At 44.8% G+C, this 20,000-nt stretch overlaps 3 protein-coding genes across 3 annotated transcripts in view; all 3 read left to right on the forward strand.

Moving 5' to 3' along the window:
* Positions 1 to 13,655, forward strand: part of LOC307076457 (alpha-1A adrenergic receptor-like) — a gene marked incomplete at both ends in the record, with an annotated part of 16,501 nt that extends 2,846 nt beyond the window's left edge. Inside the window, 3 exons of the mRNA XM_079737470.1 lie at positions 384 to 768; positions 12,327 to 12,448; positions 13,167 to 13,655. Coding sequence (XP_079593596.1) covers positions 384 to 768; positions 12,327 to 12,448; positions 13,167 to 13,655 — 996 coding nt within the window. The remainder of the gene's footprint in view (positions 1 to 383; positions 769 to 12,326; positions 12,449 to 13,166) is intronic.
* Positions 13,656 to 17,016: 3,361 nt separating this feature from the next.
* Positions 17,017 to 18,722, forward strand: LOC307076473 (PLAC8-like protein 1). Its single transcript, XM_079737489.1, has 4 exons — positions 17,017 to 17,089; positions 17,293 to 17,393; positions 17,639 to 17,793; positions 18,165 to 18,722. Exons 2-4 carry the CDS (start codon positions 17,297 to 17,299, stop codon positions 18,282 to 18,284), a joined length of 372 nt encoding a protein of 123 aa, XP_079593615.1. The 5' UTR covers positions 17,017 to 17,089; positions 17,293 to 17,296; the 3' UTR covers positions 18,285 to 18,722.
* A 564-nt stretch (positions 18,723 to 19,286) lies between these two features.
* The window catches only part of nhp2 (NHP2 ribonucleoprotein homolog (yeast)), a 1,724-nt gene continuing 1,010 nt past the window's right edge, over positions 19,287 to 20,000 (forward strand). Inside the window, exons 1-2 of the mRNA XM_079737485.1 lie at positions 19,287 to 19,526; positions 19,853 to 19,922. Of these exons, the coding sequence (XP_079593611.1) occupies positions 19,364 to 19,526; positions 19,853 to 19,922 (233 nt within the window). The 5' untranslated portion in view covers positions 19,287 to 19,363. The remainder of the gene's footprint in view (positions 19,527 to 19,852; positions 19,923 to 20,000) is intronic.

Below are 20,000 nucleotides of genomic sequence, written 5' to 3' on the forward strand. Positions count from 1 at the left end.
TCTCTCTACCTGCCTCTCTCATCCCCCCTCCCTCTCTCTTTACCTCCCACTCTCTCTCTACCTCCCTCTCTCTCTCCCTCCCTCTCTACTTCCTCCCTCTCTCTCTACCTCCTCCACCCTCTCTCTACCTCCCTCTCTCTTCCTCCCTCTCTCTCTTCCTCCCTCTCTCTACCTCCCTCTCTCTTCCTCCCTCTTTCTACCTCCCTCTCTCTTCCTCCCTCTCTCTCTACCTCCCTCTCTCTCTTCCTCCCTCTCTCTACCTCCCTCTCTCTCTTCCTCCCTCTCTCTACCTCCCTCTCTACTTCCCTCTCTCTCTCTACCTCCCCCACCCTCTCCCCACCTCCCTCTCTCTACTTCTCCCCCCCCCCCCCCCCCCCCCCCAGGACGACACGGTGTGCCCCATCACGGAGGAGCCCTTCTACGCCCTGTTCTCCTCGCTGGGCTCCTTCTACATCCCGCTGGCCGTCATCCTGGCCATGTACTGCCAGGTGTACGTGGTGGCCAAGCGCACCACCCGCAACCTGGAGGCCGGCGTGGTCAAGGAGAACTCCAACGAGGTCACCCTCCGGATCCACTGCCGCAACCAGCAGATCCAGGACCTGTGCGTGGGCAGGAGCAACGGCCACGGAACGACGGGGGGCCGCGCCAGCAACCTGACGGTGAAGCTGCTGAAGTTCTCGCGGGAGAAGAAGGCGGCCAAGACGCTGGGCGTGGTGGTGGGCATGTTCATCCTGTGCTGGCTGCCCTTCTTCCTGGCACTGCCCATCGGTGAGTGGGCCGATGGCCGCGCCGTGGGTGTGTTGGGGGGGGGGGGGGGGGGGGGGTTGGGTGTTTGTGTATATGTGTGTGTGTGTGTATGCGTGTGTGTGTGTGTGTGTGTGTGTGCCCGTGTGCCAGTGTGTGGTGGTGTGTGTGTAGGGGTGTTTGGGTGCTGTGTAGTCGAGTCGAGTCCTCAGTGCTGGAGTTGAAGTGCAGGTCAATCTGAAACGAGTCTGAGTCACCATAAAGGGGCAAAATACGTACAAAAATATGAACAAATGCACAAATAAACACCTATCGTGCCGCATGGTGACATTTAAAACAAATAGAATCTGTTACCGGACTGGCGGTGCAAAAAGGAACGGATTGGGTGAACATATAAACACCTCTACTAGACAGACAGTTATTATGTATTTGTGCGAACTGTTTCACGTTGATCCAAAACAGCCCAGATGTTCTGCGACACCGTCTCACCGCTCTCTGCTGCAGCCTCGATCCCCCATCCCTTAGATAGCGGCCGTGCTGGGTGGAAAGTGGAAAACGTCTGAGGAGGGCTTCTCAATGATCATCAACCCTGTTATCTCTGGTAGCCCGGTGTGAAGCTAATGCTGGCCCCCCTTTGTGCCCCAATCCGCCTCTCCCCCATTAGGACAGAGCTGTCTGTCAATATTGGTTCGCTTTAAACCGCCCTCCATGGAAATGAGGGACATTTATTTAATTGGCTCCTTTGTGTTTCTATTATATGGAATAGGTGGCAATCCCAAGAATTGTTTCTTTCACGCTCGTTTTTTGTTGATAGCAACGTTTGGACTCTATGTAAACCAAACCTGACAATACTGTGTTTGCACGGGATAATATGCAAAATCAGGCAGGTATGCGACCAAATTGCACCCTGCGGTGTGTACAGGGTGCTTTGTCAAACCGGTCCCACATGTCCCCCCCCCCCACCAACACACCAGTTCTCCCAGTGGAGGGACGCTGTCGAGTTCCCCAAGTTCAAAAGCAGTTCTACAGCCAGTGACAGCAAGCCAAATCGAGATATACCTGAGGCTTAGATCTACTTCACAACACTGACGACCACCTTTAACCACCGGTTGAAAATGGTATAGTGTGGGGAGGGAGGCTTGGCTGCATGTTAAAGATGGACATTCATTGTTCTTGCCTGTACTTGAGGAATTTACATTCTCCCCTCTCGACATCAGTATTTAGTGCAGAGGAAAGATGGTTCATGTTTTGTTAAAAAGCAACGCACATTACCTTTTTCGGTCACATTCATTATAAACTCTTTACCCAAAGCACTTTAATCCTAAAGTAACTAAAACAGGATGTGCCTATCGGGAAAGAAAAATATATAAATTCATATGCAAATCCATTTAAACTGTTCCTATTTCTGTGGGGAGAATATTTATGTGAGAACACGAGATGCTTTGAAGCCTTTTATTTTGCTTATGTGTATTTATTGACACAAGATCATAAATGTAAACATCTGGATGTTTATTGGAATGACAACTCTTTGAGAAGCCTAAAAAATGAATTAAGAAATATTACAAAAGGGTATAAACTTGGCCTAATTTAATGTTTGTGTTGGTGGTAACCATAGCATTCATGCAGGATAATAGAGTTGTTTCCTTAACCTGGGGTCAGAAGTGTCTTAAACCTGTCTTAATTACCTCCAAAGGTTATGAGAATAAAAGAGAAGTATGTAAGATATTTAAAGAAAATCAAATAAACAGTTGTAAGAAGTCTCAAGAAGAGAACAGTTGTGCACATTGCCAGGTGGAGAGGTCATTGAATGAGCAACATCAACCATCCCTTTATGGGCCGTCTCCTTATGGACCATCTCATCTACCATCTCCTCGTCTAACGTCTCCTTATGGACCATCTCCTGATCTTCTGTCTCTTTATCTGCAATCTCCTGATCTACCATCTCCTTACCAAACCATACTTCATGGAGCAAGCCCAGCCGGACGTACCCCACTGCTCTACAGGGTAGCTAGCGACCTCGTTCTACAGCCCAACGGCTCTCCTTCTGCTCTTGCTGCTCTCCGGTCCAGCCCTTTAGCCTCCTATTGTGTGTTTTATGAGGTATTTTTGACCACCAAACTGAAATTGTATTTGAATTTCCGTGTTTTCTCACCGACCAACGTGTAAATACGTCTTCTGATAAAATGTTTCTAGTGGGTTCAATTATTCGACAGGCCAAATGTCTGCAATGCAGTAAATACGGGAATATTTGCATTATACATTCGCGGCAAGATGTGAAGATAAACATTCATGTTTTTTTATGTATTGATTGCTTGTAAATTCTGATTATTGATGAGAATGTTGTTTATTGATTCATTTCACACCATCACAGCTGCTGGAGTAAGCAAGGAATATTTTCATAATTTTGTTTTTAATGAGCGGACATCGGGCTTCAAAGTCATTAAAAGCGGTCTCACAATTAAACAAGTAAATAAGTGCCCCAGCTGCTTCTTGTTTTGCTCTGCCCAACACCACGGGAAGCACAGTTCATGGGGTCGCTGGGACCTCTTTACTGTTGTTGCAAGCCAAAGTTCAGTCAGGCCTCACATGACCAGGCAGATGTTAATCCACGCTGATGAACACAAACACAGCTGCACTTTATTCTGACACGACAAGATTGACTCAGCCCTCCCAAGTGTCTGTTGTTTCTCATTTCAACCTCAATTCAACCCTATATCTCCACTTCCTCATTCTTCCTGCATCGACACTGTGATATGATACGTTAATCATTAGTTTTCTTTCTTTTTTGGGGTCGGTTGATTTATTTATTTCTCTGATAAGATCGAATCCGTCTCCTTCATCCCTTTCTGCCCCTCATGTAATTCCCATGTTTACTTTCTCTGGCAAGTATTTCAGATGAAATACTTGACAGTGAAACATAAGACAACATGTCTGACTTTGTGTGTGTGCGTGTGTGTGTGTGTGTGTGTGTGTGTGTGTGTGTGTGTGTGTGTGTGTGTGTGTGTGTGTGTATGTGTGTGTGTGTTCGTGTGTTCGTGTGTGGGACTGCATTGGTCCAAGCGTGTGTGCATACATGTGTGCGTGTTATTGGTGTCTGGACTCCAACAGCAACACAATCTGAAAAAAAAAAATTAAAACAAGTTAACATTATTACAGTCAACATGGGTTAAATTCATACGCACTTAGAAACAATACACAAACACACACACATATATATATATAACCAACATGTGCCAAGCATGCATATTTAATTTAATTATTATAGATATATGCTTTGGTAGCATTTGTCTCAGTAATGGTTATAGTGTTAGCATTTGTAATGAAAATCATCTCTTTTTGATTTAATTCTAGGTTTCATTTTGAGCTGTATAAAAAAAGCTTTCCATAAAGCTGTTAAGCGTAACACGTTAACCATGTAAAGGCAGAACTCAGTTGCTCTTCCTTTAAGATCTAAGACCTCTAAAAATACCAATCATGTGTTTTCATTTGGGCCATTACTTTGCAAGAAATGTGCTCTTTGTCCTACATGGATGTTATTTAATTTTACCAACAGACATCTTGAAATACAGTAATCAAACACTGGAAGATCACCTTACAAGTCAATGTTTATAAGGAATAAGAAACACCTGCACCTCTCTCTCTCTCTCTCGCTCTCTCTCTCTCTCTCTAACCCTTAAAGAGTTTCAGTCTGTTATCTCCGCTTCAGTACATGACTATCAGACCTGCTAGCCCATAATACTCCTGACCTGCTTGCTTCCTTTAAATTGCCTCCCGTATATCGATGCTACGTAGCACACCATTGCTGCTTGCTAGCCATACCTCAGACTGTACTGACATATACAAAATAAAGGAGAAACAGGATGACTACAAAAGATGAACAACGTATCGTCTTGCGACTGAATAGAATATCAACACTTTACCGTTTTAAATATAAAGGGACATTTATATTTGTATGTGGACATGGAGAGCGGAGGGAACACATTTGAAGAGATTCGATGAAACACACTCTCCCGCCGTCTGCCAGGCCTCGTTCGCTGTAATGCCGGTGATTTTCCATCAGCTGTCTTTCTTCCCTCAGTAATAGGACCCTCGACTGAATGGACCGCATTTCAAATGAGATATTTCTCTAGTACATGACAGGACTTTTGGTAGGGGGGCTATGGAGAAGGTGGTGGTGATGGTGGTGGTGGGGGGGGGGGCGGGGGTTGTTTTGTTTGGTATTATTTTTGGAAACTAAATGAAAAAAGAACGTTCTGTATTTTTATACTGTTTATTATTATCTGTTTGACTCAATTAAAATGTGTCTCACAAAAACATACAGTCATGGCCGGGGCTAGCGCAGAACACATTGGCTCACTGGCACCAAGTGAACACCAAGACCGCCAATTTTACCTTGCTTTGGATAATCGAATCCTGTTCAATAATATAATTATAATAATAATCCAAGGCCTATGAATCTTAGAATCATTGGAAAAACCAAACAAAGCTCAGCAACGATTCAGAGACATCAGCCTATGACGCCGCTTTGCTTTACATTGGGTAACGCCGGGTGACGTATGAGCTAAACAAGAGCTTTTGCAAGAAGTCCTGTCTAGACAAGAAGCTGTCGTTAGAATCTAGATCGAATGCAGCATACAAAACCTCTGGAGGTTGTTTTGATTTCTTGGACTACAGGTCCCGTCGGTTGAGACACAGAAAACATCTCTTTGCAATCCCGATCTCACAACCGTTTTCTATTGGAAAATTCGAAGGGAGATTCACAACGTTAGTTTAAATAGAGCTTCTTCAAGCTACACAATGGTGAGATCTTTAATGTTATGTTACTAATTAAACTTCACCTCCTCATTGTTATTTCCTGTCAATGGTCGGCACAGACCAAACTGAATGAGACCGTTATCCCCTTGGTTGACAACACCGTGGATGGATTGCTTTTATACTACAGTCTTTAGTAACATACGTACATTTGAGCGAAAAAGTAAAACAACTACTGAAAAGTGGCACAATAACCAATCATCCGAAACAACCGAATGGAATCCAGACACCAGCCTTGTAAGGCCCTAACCGAACATTATTCACCGTAGCTATTTCATTTACAACTTAAAATAGAGTCACGGGATCCATTTGAACAGAGAGCACTGCCCTCGTACGGGAACCGTCAGAAGAATTCAGATTAGTGACTGATTGGATTTGTTGGGCCACTTATCTTTCCCTTCTAAGGTGTTCAATTATGGCAAAGATTATCTGAAGAAAGGCTCAAAACGATTCTTGTCTTGCACTGTATTTGCTCCTTCCCGCTTGTGAAGAAGTGATGTAGACATCATTTTTTTTTTTCTCTGAATGTCTCTCTCCCCCTCTCTCTCAGTCTGTTTCAATCCAATACAAATTGGGAGGGGAACACACATGGATAGGTTGATGGATAGGAAGAGCGATATGGTTGCCTCTGTATTATTCCCAAGCTTTTCCGTTTTCATTAATAGTCTTGTTGCACTGTGGGAGAAGAATCAGGAATGCAGGAATTTGTTTTTCATCCTAATCTACAGCTCAGATGTCTCTGCTGCTCTTTATTTGGTCTCTGGTGTTTTACTGCAGTATTCACAGTGGGTCACTGGTACGACCACTCTGTAAACATGTCGCTGAGTATTTACACACGGAAAATATACTCAAGTACTTCCACGGACCGACTTGGACCGATTAACTGAAAGAAAAGGACAGGGATCTAGACATGGACAAATATTAGTATAGTAGTAAGTATTTTTGCAATTTACTTGTCCATCGGCCATATGTCTTTGTTCAGGGAAGGAGATGGAGAAAATTGATTATTACCTAGATTTTTAAAAAAGCATTTTGCGGTCCCTTATAACCCATATAAATTGACTCCTTCAGTTGCCCGAACGAAAATTGACACTCTGCGGTTAGAGCCCTATGCAAGCACCACCTACAAGCACATCCCAGTGACATCTGAATAAATCAGTGTGTAACTTTGACAGAAAACTGCACAAAATAACCATATTTGTAAGGGTGCCTTAACACCTGAGCTGTTCGGTCCGTTGAACGTCAAACCCTGGAGCACTTGTTCTGTGAGGCGTGAGTGCTCATTCCTACTCTGGTGCGGACCAAACCAAATGAACTCTGGTTGGCTTGAAAACGGGGTTCTTGGTCTGCTTCCAAATCAACCCTGGTTTGATTATCTTTGGGCGTAAACGTGATCCGACTCAAGAACAGGAAGCGAACCAGAACACAATGCATTGTGGGTTGGACCTGCGACCCACTAGAACGCACGACGTTTGTTTACGAGTTTGGAACTAAAGAGTTGAAAAGACCCTAACTGTATTTAGAAAATCCATTAGCTATATTAGCTAATCTATAATCTATTAGTTGAAATATATCATCCAAGTTTTTCTTTGAAATCATGATTATATATTTATAAGGTCGTCCAGAGTGCTAGTTTATCCAACGTGTTGTTGTTTTTTGCCTCAGGCCACATTTTGTGACGTTCCCCTGCTTAAACCTTGTCTACAACCCTTAAATGCATTCTTTAGAACAATTTATAGATAGCCTTGAGTAAAAAACCTCTTCATTGCATTTCAATCTCCTGTGTTATGTCATGTGTCACCCGTTCCTCCACAAGGTGGCTGGTGAGAGCAGGCAGCCGTGCCTGGGAGCCGGGGTTTTTTTTTTTGTGGGTTTTCCTGAGATGGTTCCCCAGCAGACAACCAATCCTCCAGAGGGCTGTAGCTGTTCTGGTATCATGGGATACTACCAAAATACAACGAAGTGAGGGAGACTCAGATGCATTCTCAGAGAAAAAGAGTGGGAGACATCACCACTCTCTTACCACACTCTCATTAGTGTACATTCATCACAATTTATAACATGATTATTATTAGCTGTTGATGTGTGAACATAAAGTTTGTGTGAAGATTGGTTTTGTATTAGTGAAGACTTCATAAACTGATATTTGTCTCTTCTCCTCTCCTCATCTCCTCTCTTCCCCTCGCTCTCCTCTCCGCTCTCTCCTCTCTCCCTTTTTCTGCTCTCCTCTTCTCTCCTCTCTCCTCATGTCCTCTCTTCCCCTCGCTCTCCTCTCCTTTTTCCCCTCTCTCCATCTCTCCTCACTCCTCTCTCCCCTTTCCTCTCCCATCTCTCCTCTCTCCTCTCTCCTCTCTCCTCTCTCCTCTCTCCACGTATGTCCAGCCACTGATCAAATTTACCTCCACATATTCTCAAATGCACTACATTACACTACAATACATCATCATGTGGTGTGATGAACTTTCCAGCGACGAGAAAACAAGTAGGCCTCCGTCAATACACACGCAGGACCATTAATTATGCATATATATATATATATATATATATATATATATATACACGCTCTCACGATGACCACACTTTTATCGTTTCAAGCGGTTTACATATTTGTTGATGAACGATTTTTCTATCTCCTTCCTGTGAGGCGACTGCTATAAACAGTGTTTATGAGAATCCTCCACATGTGGGGCATTAATGTATGGAGGCTTAAGCTCCTCCCCAGAAAATAGAAGACATCCATAAACAGAATGCAAGCTGCATCCTCTTGTGATCCATCAAGTTGTGGCTAAGTTGCTGCACCACAACATGATTCAGCTCGCTGAGCAGACCATGATTGTCTCCCACGTCTTTAAAAATCTATTTAACACATATGGTGGGCAAAGAAGTGGAACCGAATGTACTTCACACTTGACTCACAGGAAGTATACCATAATACATAAATGGATGTAATGTTTGCCATTTGGGTGAGTGCTCTGATCCAAAGCATCTCACAGTATAGTGAGTAAAAACATTTCTCAGTATGGGTGGCAAAATAAACTGTTGCTTAAAGGCATTTAGTTCTCCTTTGTTAAATCAAGGAAAAACGTATACTTTTCAGAAAATAAACAGGCATCTTTCATGTTAAAGTGCTAGTAAATCCAAAATCCTCCCTTCTCTTTGTTTCAAATGTCTTTACGTGCTTTCTATGACCTACAACGTAGTAATCAATGCAATTCTGGCACAGTTACCAAAATAAAAGCGTAATTTAGAAAAAACAAGTGTAAAACCCTATGTTTCTGCCAGTCTCCGCCAACAAGTGTGTGAATGTTCTACTCTGCTCCAACCTCAGCTACTCTTCTTTTCGTGATATCAGTTTCCCTTTTCGGAGGCACCTCTACGAAAAAGGTACACTGACACGCTTGCAAGTGTCAAGAGATAAGTGAGATTAGTGTTCAGGATCGTGAAAAGGCAGGGAGAGAATGAATGAGGCCAGGTAATAGGAAAACATGAAAGGGAAGAGGAGGTGTTAGGAGGTGAGTTCACATGAACAATCTTAAATAATTTTCCACCCAAATAAGCACGTATATGCAGGTTTTCTTTTACTGGAAACCCGGCAAAAATTGAGAGGATTCCTTTACCGTTGCCAGTAGACGAGTCTGCCGTTTGTCTTCTGGTATGTCATGTCCACGAAAGAGCCGTAAAACACGATTAGTTAAGAATAGAAAGCAGCATAGAGGCCAGTGAAAATGCTACAGTGGTTCATTCTTTTTCTCATATGCTACTCATTCAGACTCATGCAAACTCCACGTTGTAGCATCGCATTGAAAAAGGGCCGCATATTAGCGTTTCCTCCTGGGTGACCTGTTTCAATCACTGTCAATCACAGCCGAAGCGTTTAAGACCCGTGACTCCTGCAGAGTCATTTGTCGTGGGAATCCCGGGGATTGTAAGCTTTCCCACTAAAGACAGATGCCAGATGTTAGTGGGTGTTAGTGGGCTTTTGTGCCAGTTAGAAAGGCTTTAGTAAAAGAGATGAGTCCATTTTTAGGATGTTCACGAGAGCTCACAGGCACAAAGTATTTGTCTATCTTGCTCCAAGTCTGGCTTTTATATTTTAGTTCTCCTTCCATCCCCTCGCTAATCTATCTTCTTGTCATCTCACCTTCTCCTCTTTTCCACTTATCTCATATACTCTCTTCCTTCTTCTCTGCTCTTCATCTCCCTCCTCGCTTTTCTGCTCATCTTCCTCATTTGTTCTCCTCTCCTCTCTTACTGCACCTCCCATCACCTCCCGTTCTTTCTCCTCACCTCCTCCGTCTTCTCTCTTCCATAATCAATTCTCTTCTCTTTTCTCCTCCTCCCCCTTATGCCTTCTTTAATCTCTTCTCCTCTCTTCTCTTTTCTCCTCCTCCCTCTTCCCTCTTCCTTAATCTCTTCTCCTCTCTTCTCTCCCCCCTCCTCTCCTCTCTACCATAATCTAGTCTACTCTCTTCTCTCCTCCCTCCTTATCTCTGTTTCATAATTATTTTCTCCTCTTCTATATTACTCTCCTCTTCTCCTGCCTTCTATAACTCTCCCTCTTCTATAATTGTCCTCTCTTCAATGTTCTGTATTTTATTCTATTCTCCTCTTCTACAAATCTCCCCTCTTCTGCTCTGCTCCCTTCTTTCGTCTATAATTCTCCTCTCTCCTGTCTCCTTGACTCCTCCTGGCTCTGACCCAAGTGGTCCATCATGGGGCTGGGGACGCTAACTACAGGCCCGCAGAGAGACCCTACAGGGAGCCCATCTCTCCCGATCTCAGAGAGCTCATAAAGATGTACTGAGATCCTATCCCGTGCGACCCTGATGGAAATATGGCATCTGCCTAGCTTAGCATCTAGAGCTGAAGTTGAAGAGCTGTAATCTTATGTTCGGGGGTGGGTGGGCGAGGGGGGTCGGCTGCTTGGACTTGACTTACAAAAAGTTTGTTTTGGGCTTTGAGTGGGTTCTCCAAACACAGCGCAATAACTCTGTCATTCCCCCCGCGCCCCCCCTATCTCTCTCGCTCGCTCTCTCCATCCCCCAATTCTCTCCCTATATTGGGCACTATCTCTCTCTCCCCCCACTTCTCTCCATATCTCTCCATCTCTCTCTCTCTCTTTCTCTCTCTCTCTCTTTCTCTCCCCCCCCCCCCTCCACACACTTCTCTCCCAACTTCTCTTTCTCTCTCTCTCTCTCTCCGCATGGCGTTCTATGTCTCCGAGGGGAGACTGGCACTTTGTCTTTGCTGTCAGGACAGACGTCAGCCAATGGCGCGACGGCTCGTTGCGTGCGGGGGCGACATACCGGAGGAGACGCTGCTGAGCGGGACGGGAAGGCCTAAAAAGGGTCTGTGGGGGTTAGGGATGGGAGAGGGGCAGCGTCCGGCTGGAGAACATGTGTGTATCCGCTCTAGATGCCCTTCCTCTCCTAGGGGGCTCCTACATCTGAATGAGACCCCTCTGATGTGAAATGTAAGTCGCTTTGGATAAAATGCCCTAAATGTAAATGTAAATGTAAATCCACCGCTATACTGGCTGAAAAACAAGACAAGATTTAGAGTACTGAGATTTAGAGCCCTATCCGACACCTGGTTGCTTTACGGCGTTCGTAGTGTGTATGTGTTTGTGTTTGTGTATGTGTTTCTGCTGCTGCGGGCTGAAGAGAGCGAGAGAGAGAGAGCGAGAGAGAGAGAGAGAGTGAACAACACTTCCCTTGGTCTCGATGTAAACATGTTGTTATGAGTGGCTTAAGAGTCAAAGAAAGAGCCGGATCCATGTGTTGAGCCGGCGCTCTGAGCTGAAAGGCTGGGAGGGCAGCGGTAATTGCTGAAGGTTGTCAGGGGCGCCAGATGAAGCCAATCTGACGCCCAGATCAAAGAAAAGGATTTACTTCTGCACTAGGGGAGCAGGTCCCTAACAAAAAATGTCTTGATGGACGGGTGAACTAATGGGATATCTAAGAGACTGAGAGCCATTCAAACTCTGTCAGCAAACCATAAGCACGTTAGCATCTGCACGGTCCTGCACCACCGCTAGCCGACGGCGTTGTAAGCGGCCGGGTTTGCTCGCTGCTAACTGTGAGATGGAGGAATGGCAAGGTCAGGTGCAAACGGGGGTGTTTAAAGGTCCTTAAAGCTGTAAAAGTGGGAGGTTGCACATAATCACTTGATGAGCATTTTTTTATGCTGGTGTGTGTGTGCCCCTCAGAAAAAATCCTGAAATCGACATATGCTCACACACACCCGTCTTTCAAGGGAAGACACCTACACACACACACACACACACACACACACACACACACACACACACACACACACACACACACACATGCTTTATAACAAAAGAGTAGCCAGAAATTTGACCATGTATGCTCCCCGAGAATATTAGGATACGTATTTTTCAAAACATTAATTAATAAAACTCTCTGATTGAGTGGACAGGTGTTCCTCTACTGTTAAAGCTTATGTTCCCAATTTAAGGTGCAAGTATAGACTATGATGATGAATATGTTCATATTTTTCAAAAGGGCGCCCCCTTGTGGCTCATAAATGACCAGCAGTGAAATATCAGGTATAGAGAAATAAGTGATTTCATCAGTGCAAATGGGCGATCCGCGTTAATTTGCATGTCGAAGGCCATAGCAAATTTTTCCCCCCCCACCCTTGGCATTTGACTTGGGGACTATCCCCGCTATAGCAAATGAAAAGTCATTTGTTTTTCCTGTTTGGTGCAGAGCCATCGATTTCTCACCACATTTTTACTCCCTCAGGCTCCTTCAACGCCAACCTGCGGCCCCCCGAAACATTTTTCAAGGTCATCTTTTGGCTGGGCTACTTCAACAGCTGTCTGAACCCCATCATCTACCCCTGTTACAGTCGTGAGTTCAAGCAGGTACTTCGCCTGTGAAAACTATGAACTGAGTCTGCAGTTCTCTACCACCAACAATTTTGAAGGACTCTTGTTATACTCTTTTCATCCATGTTTACATATTCATACATCTTAACTCAACACTGCCACAACATGGATTAACATTGTGACTACGTATATTATTTGGCCGAGGGGAAACAACCTTAACTAACGATCCACTGAAACATTTCCACGCATGGTAAATAAATGGTAAATGGACTGCACTTATAGAGTGCTTTTCTAACCAGGAGCCATTCAAAGTACTTTACAATGTTGCCAATAATAACATTCACCCATTCATGCACACCGATGGCGGAGTGAACAATGCAAGGCGACAGCCAGCTCATCGGGAGCAGTGAGGTTTAGTCCTTTTGCTCAGGGACACCTGAGATTGTCAGGGAACTCACCCCTTGTTTTATTTATTTTATTCCCCTTTTTCCCTCAACGTTGTAGTCCATGTGCTGTGTGTTTGTTCTCCATTGTTTTACTCCATGCCTTATTTCTCCCTTCCCATCTCAAGGGCCACAATGGAAACAAGCCTTTGGGCTTTATTGTGGTTTTTTATTATTATTTCTATCACCTCGAGGAGCTGGGGATAACCAGCAACCTTTCCGGTTACCAGCCAACCCGCAGTACCTCCAGAGCCACACTGCCGCGCCCCCAACGCTCCGACCCATCTCTCACCTGTGTGTTTCCCCTGAAGGCCTTCATCCGCATCCTGCGCTGCCAGTGGAAGAAGAAGAAGCAGGGCTGGCAGGCCTACTACAACTACCGCTGCCACCAGGGGTCCAACACCTCCTCCTTCCTCAACGGCAGCCAGCAGACCCTCTCCTCCATGCACCCCAGCCCGCGCTGCGTCGCCACGCGCCCGGCCCCCGCCCCCTGGACCTCCGGAGGGGGGCGACTCCTCTCGCCGCCCCCCCCCCTCCCCGGGAGTCCCTGCGCGGGGCCGCAGGCCCAACACGCGGCCCCGGCCCCAGCGGGGAGGGGCCCCCCGGTGAAGCCCGTCTCCCCCCTGGCGAGGGAGGTCGGGGCGGGGGCGGGCCGTGGGACGGGGGCCGCCCGTGGGACGGGGGCGGGGTCGCCGCGGGAGGCGTTGCTGTTGGCGAACGGACAGAGTTTGAGGAAGCACCGTGTGGAGGTGCAGCGGGATGTTGCCGTGGCGATGCGTCGGGAGTCGGCTGACAGCTAATCCGCCCGCACACCCACACACACACACGCACGCACGCACGCACGCACGCACGCACACACACACACACACACACTGACAGGGAGCTGCTGCTAGGCAGCCAATGACGCGAGACAATCGATCAAGGTGGTTTGTGGACCCGATCGACGGACAGAGAAGTCGATCTGGAGTGACAGGGCAGTCTAGGGACGTGTGGTATTTAGCGTCGGTGGAATACTTTGACTGCAGCCTTCAATCGCTCTCTCTCTGCTGGTCGTCGTAGGTAAAAGGTCTCCAAAACACCCATTCCTTTCTGGTATTTATCATTTATTGATAGCCTGAATTGCCTCACCTCCAAGATGAATGACAGATTCAGACACACACACACACACACACACACACACACACACCGTAAGTCCTTATTTAAAACAGTTTGGATTGGATGAAAAGAACTTCAATGTCGATGGTCATTACAAGTGTTATTCCCATGAATTACATGCACACAGATTGAGACGTGTGTGTGTGTGTGTGTGTGTGTGTGTGTGTGTGTGTATGTGTGTGTGTGTGTGTGTGTGTGTGTGTGGAGAAGGACATGGAGGAGAGGGGGACCACTGAGCTGGTCAGAGGGGACTGGGGTTAGGGACCGACCTCCTGCTGGGGTCGGTCGTACTGTACCCAAAGCCTCCAGGAACTGGACCATGGTTTGTGTCACCCGTCATGGGCACCCTACTCATGGCGACACCTGTTGACGGACACTGTGAAGACTATGTTGGACTTGGACTTAACAGGCGGGTTGATTAAGGCACAACACCGTCCGGGTGTGCAGTTGTGTTCAGCCTGTATGCTCGCCATTATAACCCTTTACGCTCACAACACCGTGTTTGTCGTAGAAATGTGTGGCCACGTCAGCGTGTTCAATCGCACTTGTGAATTAAAAAGGATAACCAATGGTTGTTTCAGCCCAGCGCGTCGTAAAAGCCATGGAGCGTGTGGCCAAGAAATGTCTTAGAAACGGAACCACTGGTTGAAGCGGTGTGTGTGTGTGTGTGTGTGTGTGTGTGAAGCGCTGTGACGAGTGTACCTGACAGGAGCTCCGCTCACACCCAGCGTCAAGGAATGCATGCTAGTTCTTCAAGGCATCATGAGAATTCTAGCTTAACTAGACCAGAGGCATAAACAAGGTATACTTAAACTGATTGACAACCGGATGTAAAATCGAAGCAAGCCTATCACAAAAGGACGTACCAACCCTCAGGACTCTATACTCTATAGTAGGGGTGTGGTCTGATTCCCACTCCCCCCCCCAGTACCCCACAAACTCACACTCTGATATGAGGCACCTGGCTTGTGGGTCTGGGGTAATTGGTCACTCGCTTGCCTACTCAGCCAGGAGGGAAAATAGATCTCATCCATTAAATCGGAGTGAAGAAATAAAAGGAAATTGGTAGGTTAAAATTACTTGAAATTGCAATGGATTTCATAGAGCCCACTATTCTGATGCTTAATGCACACCATGATAGCCCTTTACAACATAATTAGGTGTAAATTACGGATTTCTGTTGTTATCACTTCAAAGGCCCTGTCTGGTGTGTTCTAAGTGCACCCTACTTAGCTATGTTGCATTCTCAACCATGTAGACAGTGGAGGTTATGTACAGGTAAGGATTGTCACGTGATGTAATGTGGTGTATTTGGAAATGTATTTATGGTGCGGATTAGGGTTGGAAAATGAAAGTCATAGTTCATTAAAAATGTTTTAATGATGAATGTAGTGATGGAACCATTTCAACCGCTAACATTGATTGACATCACGCCACAGATTTTATTTTAAAACAACCACCAAATGTACAGACTCTGTGTCGTTATAGCTTAACTTGTGTTTTACCTCATGCTTTTGCCACAACATTCTCTGGTGTGGGGCTCCAAGCAAATACCACATCGTTAAATAGAAATGTACTCACGACATGGCTAAATCTAGACTCAATGACTGCACGTACTGGTGACGCCAGCTGATTAATTCACTTGACCAACATATCAAGTAAATGAATGAGGCGTCAAGTGTATTAATGCAGGATTCCTGAATGTACTATTTATATGCTCGGATTCTTGAGAAGGATACTTGCGACGGGAAGGCACTGCCATTCATTCGTGGTAAAAGCCCAGCCCAGCACTCTAAAAGCCTTCTAGCTCTGACTGATGAATCTTTGCTGTGGTATAACGAAGGCTGCATATGTATAGTGCCAGCATATTAATAGATAATGTGATGGGAACTAAAGAATGAATGAAAAGAAAAATCGAATAACATTGCAGTGTAATCATTGTCCATGATTGTCATTTTCCAGACCATCTGTCTCAATCAATCATTTTATGGACATATTGGACTAAGTCATTTCGCCGCTGTTTACTTGCTGAATAATTTCTCTCACTAGACTATATCAAATGAGGGTCACCACCAAAGTCGCCACCGCCAAAGCTGCTGAGAAACGACCAGAAGCGGACGCAGACGTGGATGTGCATTCGTTTGTCTGGATGTTAAACTGAGTATTGTGTTGTCATTCAATATGTTCTTCTTATCAAGAAAGTGTTTTATAACTGAAAAAGTAATCTGTGGGACACTTTAGATGGATGTTGAAAAAATGAAGTATGAAATTATTAGATTCATGTTCTACATTCTGACCGCTCCTCTAATCAGAGGTAATCGTCTTTCAGGGGGATCCCTCAAAATGATGATTACAACAGTGATACCCCTCATGACCTTCTCCCCGAATAACACGTGACCATTTTCTAAATGCTTGACCACAATCATCATAAAAAATGTTTTATGCGTATCAATAAGGCTGGCTTGTGTTTTGGTCCAATTTCCACCCTTTTTCTTCAGCAATACCATGTGTCTCTGAAGTGACCGATGCCCTGATATGGAGTGTCTGCTATAGGGCTGAAAGAGGCCTTTCCGCTTTTTTCAACCATGGCAATCAAACGGCAAAGTAGGTCCCCTCCCGGTTCTTTTTGGGCTTTATTGAACGGGTAAAGGAATTCCAACTGAACGCCTAACAAATCTGGTATAATGGAATCGAGTCCATGGCCTCCGCCTTGGTTAGCGAGTTTCTCCTGAAGTTTGGTGTATAGTATAGGGTTTGATTGATTACAGTGTCGTTCCTCTTCAGGCCGACTGCAAATCTGGGATTAAATAAACCGATGTCACGCGGCTTTCTGTTTATTTCGATAGTGGGCGTGGACTAGCATGCACAGCATGTTAAGTCCGAAAGTAAAATAACGTGGCTATTTGTTTGATTCGTCACGGCCTTAAAGTGCTAAGGATGAGCATGTTTCAGCGTGACATCACAGGCCTGCCTGACAGGTCAGCCAGGTTTCTTATGTGCTTACAGTTTACATTAGTTCAGTTCCAACAACGAAGGAACTGTTTCAGGATTCAAACTTTGTCTCTCTTACGCCGTTAAGGTAAGATTTAGCTTTACCACAACGTCGTTGATTATTTATTTGAGGTATCATCCTAATTTCTAATTCCTTTATTCCATATGCGTTGAACTAGCTTATCCGAAATTTAAATCAGTCTTTCTCGGAAAAGTAGCCTGCCTTCTTGTAGAGATTAATTACATAAATTATAAATATGATAATAATCTTGTAATCTTGTCTTGAAACAGTACAATGGCTTCCAACTCAGTAGTGGTTAAGCAGCCTCGAAATGTATCCATTGGTGATTGGTCGTCTGGACTATTTCATTGCACTGAGGATATAAAGGACTGTAAGTTATAAAATGATGTTGTACACTCAAACATAGTTATTACCAAGTATGAGAGGCCGTTTAGGTGATACTTCATACTTCTCACATATACAGTATGTGAAACGCTCTCAAACACATAAGTTAAATGCCCTCACATACTACTGAGAATTATGTAGAATAATGTATGTTAGTGGTATTCATACTGATATGCCTGAAATAGAAAACATATTACCGTCATAACACTGCCTTGATACGTCACTTGATAGGCTGTTTTGGGTGTTGGTGTTGTCCCTGTCACGCCTGCTCGGTGACCAAAAAGTTTGGCGAGTGTCTCTGTCTCCCTCTGCTGGATATGTGCGGCCTTATCCCACCAGTGGTAATGGGCATGAGGTTTGCCTTGCGCCAACGTCACGGAATAAAAGTAAGGCAAAGGCGTTCATAGAAAATCATATCGTGCAAACATAGTCCAATAAAATACCACTGTGCATTATATACGTTTAATTTAAATAACTTCAAAATCAAACAACACCAAGATGATGTCACACCGAATCAATAATATTCATCAATAAATGTTTACTGGAAAGGTTAGTGTCTGAATAGACTAGGAGCTGATAATTTACCGATCATAGCAACTCGAGGTAACTGATAAGATATACGTGTTTAAAATCAGATCTTAAAAATCGAATTCAAGTTTGCATTTTAGTTTATTTATTTATAGTATTTCCCATTGCATATTAATGAATGATTAGCTGGTACTGCGTTATGAACCTTGTTGTGCTGTCTACTTCTCAGGGCACTATGTGTAAGGACTGTCTTGCCGCTACATTCTGTTCTCCCTGCGTTTGGTGCCAGATTTCCAGAGAGCTTTCGAACAGGACAATGCCTTCCAGCCTCGCAGATCTGATAAAATAACTCTTGAGTTTGCAACAGTCTCTATTTTACCTGACAGTCAAACCTGACCACTCGGTTTGCACCTTGTTTCCTCCGTGTCTGAATGATTGGGCGTTATCATTTGCTGGTGTGGACTGGGGCCACACATCCCAAGTTTATAAGTATATAAGATTGTATATAAGATGAACCCAATCAAGTGAAACATTGGCGCTGTACAGTTTACGTCCAATGGGGCCTTGAAGGAGCCCAATTTGAATTATTTAATTGCAATATGAACAATGGTAGGGGGCTCTACTGGGAAGTTTCATCACATTCACAAAGCAAGTGAAAGTGTTTGGCTTGAAAATGCATAACGCTGATATATATATTATTGTCTTTCTTTTAGACCTTTATACGAGTCAGATTAAAGTATTGCTTTTCCTTTATTTTTTACAAGAACATTTGCTGGTCTACTTGAAATACGAGGATGAGTGACTCCAAAAGGTCCAAACCGATTTGTTCCATCTCAACTGCCATGTAATGACCAGCTTTCTCATGTACGGCCGAGACCAGGTTGTGTAACACAATGGGGTGTTGCTGTTGTGAATAAATGCTGACTTGTTCTTTCCTTGACTCATGTCAGTTGCACGAAGAGCCTGTTGAGTTATATTAAAGTTATGTTTTTTAACTAGGCTAAGACAAGACAGATACATTTCCATAAACATCAGTCTGGGGGTGAGAGAAGTCATGAGGCAAAACATCAGTTGAGATTCAGCAAACCAGCAAGAAAAAAGAAAAAAGATTTTATGCTGTAGCATTGCTATCCATCTCGATATCATCATCCTGGTCCAAGGGCAGGTAGGGAAGAGGATCTCACAAATGAAACTACTGATCTATTATGAAGATGGTAGGGCCTCATGGTCCCGGGCACTAGGGGCGCTGTGTCCTTCCTGCGTGTCGTGTTCTCCGCCAGGTGGCGCTGTGTACAAGCTGCGTGTGGTGTGAACCTCAATGTATCACAGAAGGAAGAAGAAGGAGTAGGAAGAGAAGCACGTGCGAAACTTGCAGACTCCACTTCCAACACGTTCGTTACTAAGCTTTGACCAACATCTCCGTTTAAAATGGGAAAATCAAAGAAAGAGAAGCCAGAAGGAGAGGTGGAAGAGGAAACGACAGGGGCAGTCGAGAAATCTTACGGGGAGCTTATTGTTAACATTAACCCCATAGCCCAGCCGCTAGCGTCACGGAAACTCAGCAAGAAGCTCTACAAATGCGTCAAGAAAGGTAAGCGCCTGTCAGCTCTATTTGTATTGTAGAGAATGGTAATGATAAAACGCACGTTGCCGTTTCGGTTTGAGGTTAGGTTGTCGACGAGCCTCGTGGCTCTTCAATGCGTGTGGACACAAACCCTCATACATTAACTTCACCACGTGGACGCGCATGTTTAACGCGAAAAAAAGGTATCGGCTGTTGATAAAAACTTAGGCTTAGGCTTGTGGATTTCAACGGCAAGTCTTCTACTCAATCACGTATTAAGTGACTTGTCACTCGTGTATAATGTATCAAACACTCCACTGGATGCCATTGTAAACATTTGGCTTCCATTTTAGCTGCCAAGCTGAAACAGATTCGACGCGGAGTGAAGGAGGTGCAGAAGTTCATCAACAAAGGCGAGAAGGGGTAAGATCATGAATGGTGGCCTCCCAAACTGCTGCCTGCTTAGTTTGTCAATCGTTGCAAGAGGGTTGTTCAACGTAT

Source organism: Pollachius pollachius, assembly GCF_949987615.1.
Source record: "Pollachius pollachius genome assembly, chromosome: 6".
In the NCBI taxonomy this organism is placed as follows: domain Eukaryota; kingdom Metazoa; phylum Chordata; class Actinopteri; order Gadiformes; family Gadidae; genus Pollachius; species Pollachius pollachius.

Excerpts from the sequence above, each read along its gene's own strand:
- LOC307076473 (XM_079737489.1), top strand. The coding sequence starts at position 17,297 with ATGGCTTCCAACTCAGTAGTGGTTAAGCAGCCTCGAAATGTATCCATT. Across the intron at positions 17,394-17,638 it reads CACTGAGGATATAAAGGACT|GCTGTTTTGGGTGTTGGTGT; the intron begins GTAAGTTATAAA and ends GTCACTTGATAG. Across the intron at positions 17,794-18,164 it reads GCCAACGTCACGGAATAAAA|GGCACTATGTGTAAGGACTG; the intron begins GTAAGGCAAAGG and ends TCTACTTCTCAG.